The sequence below is a fragment of the Entamoeba invadens genome (genome assembly GCF_000330505.1).
Source record: "Entamoeba invadens IP1 unplaced genomic scaffold scaff_1105074724841, whole genome shotgun sequence".
NCBI lineage: Eukaryota > Evosea > Mastigamoebida > Endamoebidae > Entamoeba > Entamoeba invadens.
In genome coordinates this window covers 120,496-128,268 of record NW_004191842.1, presented here as the reverse complement: position 1 = coordinate 128,268, position 7,773 = coordinate 120,496, and the positions used below count along the sequence as shown (strand labels likewise).

At 26.7% G+C, this 7,773-nt stretch overlaps 1 protein-coding gene across 1 annotated transcript; it reads left to right on the top strand.

Annotated features, from left to right (window-relative positions):
• Positions 1 to 3,886: 3,886 nt before the first annotated feature.
• EIN_235890 (hypothetical protein) lies at positions 3,887 to 5,161 on the top strand (the record flags this gene model as incomplete). The annotated part of the gene is made up of 1 exon (XM_004185330.1): positions 3,887 to 5,161. One exon carries the CDS (start codon positions 3,887 to 3,889, stop codon positions 5,159 to 5,161), a length of 1,275 nt encoding a protein of 424 aa, XP_004185378.1.
• Between the last annotated feature and the right edge of the window lie 2,612 nt (positions 5,162 to 7,773).

Sequence of the window (7,773 nt, the reverse complement as noted above, 5' to 3'; positions counted from 1 at the left end):
CATTTACCAAAATTTACACGGTCAATGCCGAAGCCCAAAAATGCTTCAGTGTTATTTTATAAAATGTTTTTTTAGTTATTAAGTCTTTCTATAAAAAAATACGTTTAAATGAGAAAAATTTTACACCAGCTCCCTGTTTTTTAAACCAAAAACTAGGCAAAAAAATTAATACGCCTGGTTGTGACAAGTGTGCAACTTTATTTTTTTGTTTTTTATTCACAACAAAGGGAAACTTTATTTTTCAAGGGATTCATGAGGATTGTTAATTTTTCTGAGGATGGTAAATATCTTAAACATAATTTCTTTCAATTTAGATTTTTTTGCCTAAGATCAAAAAGGTATATTTTGAAACACATGATTTTCTTTAAAAATGCTATTTATGGATTGTTTGAAAGATGATTCTTTCAGTTGATTTTTACAAAAAAAATAATCTACTTCTATTTTTTGATTTACCACTCGACTAACCTTGGTTTATATGAAAACATTTGACAGACATTTAAATTATCGAAAAAGTCGATTTTTTAATCAAAATCACAAAACAAATTAATCGAACAATTTTTAATCTTTTTTACAAAAATAATTTATTATAAATCAATTCATGATATTTCAAACAATAAAAATTGATAGCAAATAACATATTTATAATGTATACTCTATGCGATGACAATTTATGTATTTGCGCAAATTCAAAACGAGAGGTTTTGGATAACGATAAAACAACGATTGATAAATAAACAAATTTTTAAAATAAAATCATTTTTGTTTTAAACGGTTTTATTTATATTTCAAAACATATATACACAAGAAATATATGTTTATATTATTTTTTATACAATATCAATTCTCAATGAAAATGTGTTCAATTTACTAATTAATTTTATTTATTAATTGACATTTTTGTTGTGTTTTGACGATTTTTGATATAATCAATTATCAAAACCCACTTTATAAAAATTCTTTGATAATTTTATTTATAGAATTTTAAATCAATAATGGCAGTGCTATAAATATCTCTGAGGATGGTAAGTCGTGTAACAAACAGACTTTATCAACACAGACTTAAACATCTAAAAAGTGAAATGACGTGTTCCCATGTTCAAAAATAGTAACTTACTCAATATACATTTCAGACAGATGTAAAAGTGTAAACTTTCTATTTCTGTCATCCTCAGAAAATAATTGCCATCCTCAGAACTGTAAATCTGTTTAAAACACAAGTTAATATCAAAATAAAACAATCATATTCAAATATACACAATGTGATTAACTTTGTTATTACAACAAATTTGAATAATTGCATAAATTACAAAATTATTAATAAATTTGTTATTTTAAAATTACATTTTTTTGAAAATCAGTGTTTTCTACTTTTTCAATTTTCATTTTGATAAAAAACAATTATCAATTTAAACGTAAATTTTAATCGTTTTGTTATAAAGACGGATTCGGAAATAATATCAATAAGTATATAATCATAATATGAACAAGTTTAATTCATGTTTTGTTGTTTCCCGTCTCAAGTTCGCGAGATATAATTATTGTTTTTGTTTACTGATTATTGTGGAGATTTTTTGATTGTATTTATTTTTTTGGCATTTATGACAAATTATTACCATCATTTAAAATTTGAACTTTGACTCGAAATAATAAGTGTAAATTATAACTTGAGTTATGAGAGTGGGCTTTATGGGGAACTGAACCTTATGGATTTATTTTTTGTATCCTCAGAAAAATATTTTTTAATAAGGATAGCTTTGATCCTGAGGATACACCTTATCCTCAAGAAACCCTTCAACAATTACAAAAAGTTGAATTAGGTTATAAATCAACATAAAATATAACTCGATATTTAAATGATAAGTTCAACTGCTTGTTTAATTAAAAAGCATTAAAAACAAAAAAAATTTTAATAGTCATACAGAACGAATAAAACAGTGTTGTACACCGATTGTGGATCGCGCAGATATTAAACATCTCGTTTATAAAAAAGAAAATAATGAGACAAGTTACTTCATGTGATTCAAAGACCTTCTCGCTGCAAAATTTTCGATAAACAAAAAGCAGTTGAATGGTGCAAACCAAAAAACTAATTGAGAAAAATTGTACAACTTTAGTTATAGTTTAATTAGAGTATTTTAATTAGAGTTATAGTTTTAAAGAAATTTGTTTGTGTTTTTTTGTTTTGTTTCTAAAAAATATATATAATTGTTTACTATAATAATACTATAAACAAAGTTGCACTGACACGTCAAAGTTGCACGGTTTAAAGAATGACTTTAGTTGAAAATAAACTAAATTATTTAAAAAAAACTTATTTATTGATTTTTTAAATTATATAAAAAAAGAATCTTTATTAAAATTTAATTTATTGTTAATTATTTGTGGTAATATTTGACTAACAACAACAACAACAACAACAACAACAACAACAACAACAACAACAACAACAACAACAACAACAACAACAACAACAACAACAACAAAATCTTAATCATTTTTTTTCAAATACTTTTTGTGTTATTTTTACTAATTTTGTAAGAATCAAAATTAGTAATATAATATATAATAATTATATATTATAACAGGTTTCTTGCATAAAATAAAATTTCACATAAGGTAAAATAATCACATTGTATTACTTTTCTCAAACAATTAAAAACAACAAACATTATTTTTTTCTACTAATATATATTTATGAAATTAATTAATTTACCATCTTAAAACTTAAATAAAATTAAAAATCACTAAAAATAAAAAGATACATTTCGAAATTGTATTGTCTTTTTTAAAAACAAAACAATAATAATTAATACTTTTTTATGTCTTTTCAGTTCAATCACCATTTAATCAAAAACAAAACAAATTATCTCATTTAAACAAATGACCAAACTTCAAATACAAAAATAAAATGCTTGTATTCTTTTATTAAAATAATAGTTCATTTTATTAAAAATTTAATAATTAAAACGAAACTTGAAAAATCAAAAACACAAAATAATATTTAAATCACATATTTATATTGTTAAAAACATTAAAACGATGACCGTTTGTTATCTTACATCATAAATGTTGAAATGACCATGTAGCACATTCATGAGACTTGATACTTACTCGAGTTACAAGTAAGCCCACTCATATGGCATTATTCCTTGTAATCACCCATACGGTCGAGCCTGCCTTGCAATATATCATACCGACCGAACAAGACATAAAAAACAAATACCCTTATGAAATATGTTATGTTGTATAAAAAACATAATCCCCATTCAAAAAAAAATCGTTGTATTGAAGATTAAAACAGAGGATTTTTCCACAGTAAAATTGGAAATGAAGATACAGTTTGGCTCTAAATTAAATATGATAGAGCACAAAAACATTAATGTGTTACACCAATATGTGTATAAAGAGTGGGAACCGGGCTAACTTATCTTTAAAAAAACAGAAAAAAACAGAAAAAAACAGAAAAAACAGAAAAAACAGAAAAAAACAGAAAAGTTTGGGAAGAAAAAACAAAAGAATTACAAGGATATAATTAATTAATTATGAGTATTATTTAATTAAACATATTACTAAATTTTATAATAAAATTATTATAAATTGTAGCTTTATAATTAATAATTATTAAAAAATACTTTGTCAATCGTTTTATTTTTTATACGTATAAAGTTAGTAAAAGATTCAATTTCAGTTGAAATAACAACTTAAAATGACATTTATTCTAAAATAGTTTCCATATACACACAACTATTTGGTGTGTGTATGTGGGAAAAACATTTAATAAACTAAATATAATTCAGAACATTTGAATATTATTTAACATATTATTCTTTTTATTTTTTAATAAATTTTAAACAAAAATTTACGAAAACCGAACTATATAATTATAATGAGTACATTAGATCCATACCACATGATGGTTGTATCAAAATACTTTACAAAAATAAGTGATTTTATACACATTGAATTGACGTGCAAAAAGTATGTAAACAACATGGAGAAGTTCCACACGAATCCAATTCCGGTTGATAAGAAGACAATTCATTTTTTTCCAAATCTTGAGACTTTTAACATTTGGTCGAGAGAAACTGAATTATTTGGAAATGACATATTTACAGGGGCGTGGGTCAAGAAACAGAGTCGAATTACTTTCTATAAGATTAACGTGTGGTTTGCAGTGGATTACACATTTACTCAAACCCACAAGACCGAAATATTTGTGTTTAAAAATGTGATTTACACCATATCAGACAGAAAAAAATACGGCGATTTTATTCCAGACAACATCAGGGCGTTAGGGGACAAATGTTTTTCTATGTCAACCGCGAAGGAAGTTTGTGTACCAAACGCAGTCAGTTTTATATCACATGGGTGTTTCTACAAATGCAATTCATTGACTTCAGTGACCCTTCCACGAACATTGCAAAAACTTGAACACAACACTTTTGCGATGTGCAGTTCAATTTCTTCTGTGGACATCCCAAAAGGTGTCATAGCAATTGATGATTTTTGTTTCAAAGAATGCACAGCACTGTCGTCAATAGAATTTCCTGAGAATATCTCTGTTATCTCCAAAAGTTGTTGCGAAAATTGTTATAAGTTATCAAGTGTTATATTTCCACCACATTTGGAATCGATCAACGAGTGTGCTTTTTGCGAGTGTTCGACTTTGAGTTCAATTAAAAATTTTGAGTGCAATTCCTGTGTTGGAGACAAAGTGTTTTACAAATGCGTGAATTTAACAACAGTGGAAATTAAAGGGAAAATTAAAAGCTTTGGTAGCTATTGCTTTGGTATGTGTAAGTCGCTTGTCATAATAAAACTGCCAGAAAGTGTGACTGAACTTCATTTTGGGTGTTTCAATGGATGTACAAGTTTATGTTCTATAACATTGCCAGAACAATTGAAAGATATTCCTGATTATTGTTTTGGAGAATGTATAAAACTAAGCGAGTTTGTTATACCTAGCAATGTCAGTTCCCTTGGTGAAATGGCGTTTTCACGTTGTGTTTCTTTAAAGGGAGTTGTCATATCAACTAGTGTTAAGAAAATAGAATCGAAATGTTTTTGTGGATGCACTTCTTTGATAATTACAATGCCAAAAATAAAAATACAACTTGGGAAAAACTGCTTTGAAAAATGTAAAAAGATTATCAAAAAATAAACAATAACAATGTAATTATTTTGGTTTTTTTGGTAATAATAATTTTTTAAAAATAAATTTATAATTCTTGTTGGATTTGAAAAAGTGCAGTGATGGACAAATTATAAAACATTGATATTCTAAACATTAATTTGTTTAGAATAATAATAAATTTTACAGCATTAACATAAAGACGAACAGTTTACTACCAAAACATATGGCGATGCTAATAATATTAATTAAACAATGTTCAATTACTTAACATGGAATTAGTAAAATATAACAATAAAAGCTGTTAACAAGATTTAAATTTGAAATTCAACAAGTATTAAGTTTATTAAAGGTGACAATATAAACCGTTTATAAGTGTTTACACACCGTTGTTTATTGACATTTATATTTGTTCTATCTCAATAAAAACGATAATAATGAATTTTGAATTATAATTTAAGTGAAAAAAATGTAAATAGTTGAATTGTTTTTAAATTTAAAATTGGTCAAAAAATTGTTTGTAAACAATTTAAAATTTAAAAATGAATAACTATTTTGTTATTTTATTACGTCATGAACCATGATGTTTGTGTTCAAACTCAAAATTTATTATTTGCATGATTCTTGTGTTATTTTTATTGTTTTCTTTAAATTATGGTCTCAAATGGTGTAAATACAACAATTCGATAATGTGTGTTGATTCAAATGTTGAATGTATTAATTCATTTCATTGGAGTGTTGAAGATTCGATATTATTTATCAACGAAACAGAGATAAATGTTTCAATTCAATGCACAATAGAAACAGAGTTAAAAATTTATACATCAAAATACGAAGTTATCAATTTAATGTTCACTAGAGTTAAAAAAGAATTTCGTGTTATTGATTTTTTAAAAAACAAAACTCTAACACATAAAAAGGATAATTGTTTAATTGCGTTTTGTTCGTTATGTTTTGATGATGATGTAACAAAATGTTTAGAGTGTAATGACGAGTATTATTTAACATCAAGGTTCCTTTGTACCCCATGTAAGAATTCAATGTGTAAAAAGTGTTATGCAGATCCGTTTAAATGTTCTTCTTGCTTTGATGGATTATTTTTGAATGACACTACTTGTAGTCTGTGTAGCAGTAATTGCAAAACATGTAGTTCTCATGAAACTTGTACAAATTGTGAAAGTGGAAAATATTTGTATAACGGAAAGTGTTTAAATTGTCAATTTTGTACGGTTTGTAATACACTAACTGGATGTACAGAGTGTTGGGATGGTTATTATCAAGACAATAAGACATGCTTAATTTGTCATCCAAGTTGTAAAAAATGTTTACAAAATGGGTGTGCCGAATGTGATGTAAAGCATTATATTGACAACAAAATTTGTTCACCATGTCACTCAACATGTTATACATGTTCTTCGAATACAGAAAACTCGTGTTTGACGTGTGAAAATGGAAGATATTATAATAATGGGTTATGTTCGGTTTGTGATTTATTATGCACAAACAATTGTGATACAGTTCTTGGTTGTACAATGTGTTCAGATGGATACTTTATCGAAAACAAAAGATGTTCTCTGTGTGATTATAATTGTAAAACATGTTCTCTGCAAAGTACAAATTGTCTTTCTTGCAATCAAGGATACTATATCCAAAATGCAAAGTGTCTTCATTGTAGTCCTTTTTGTTCTACAAACAAGTGTGACACCATCCAAGGTTGTACCGAATGCATTAATGGTTATTATAAGAACAATATGACTTGCTTAAAATGTCATGAAGAATGTCTTACTTGTGATAATGGTGGAAATAACGATTGTCTTTCATGTAAAGACACAGTCGGTTATTTGGTCGGAAGACAGTGTGTTTTGTGTGACACAAATTGTGTCCAAAACAAATGTTTTAATTCGACTGGATGTACTCAATGTAACCCACACTATTTTGTGGAAAACAAAAATTGTTCGCCATGTCATAGTACTTGTCTAACTTGTTCAAACAATCTTTCAAATGGATGTTTAACATGTGATATATTGAGATATTTCAATAAATTTCAGTGTCTTGGTTGTGACCCAAATTGTGAAACAAATATGTGTGATGTTGTGAACGGATGTATAATATGTAAAGTTGGCTATTTCCCAGAAGAAAAACGTTGTTCTGCTTGTAGTAAAATGCCAAATTGTAAAAACTGCAGCCATACAATGAAGTATCAATGTACTTCTTGTGAAGATAGATTTATAGTAAACAATCAAAAATGTGAATGCCCAAGCCACCTTTATCAAAACACTTCGAGCAGTTGTGATGAATGTTACAACATTTTACCCAACTGTAAATTGTGTAAAACGATTGAAAATTTTGGAGTAAGATGTGAAGAGTGTTTGCCACCGTATGAAAATATTTCTGGAAAATGTATAAAATGTGAAATTAACACAAATTACATTGAAAATCATTGTGTTGAAAATACTGCAAATTGTGAAATTCAAAACGGACAAAACGAATGTCTAAAATGTCGTAATGAATTTTATTTGAGAAATAAAACATGTGAACCATACGAACACATAGAATTGTGTAAAGACAACTCGGCAATAACATGTGAAAATTGTGGTAATGGAATTACAACCACTGGAAAGTGTGAGGTATCGAGTTTGTAA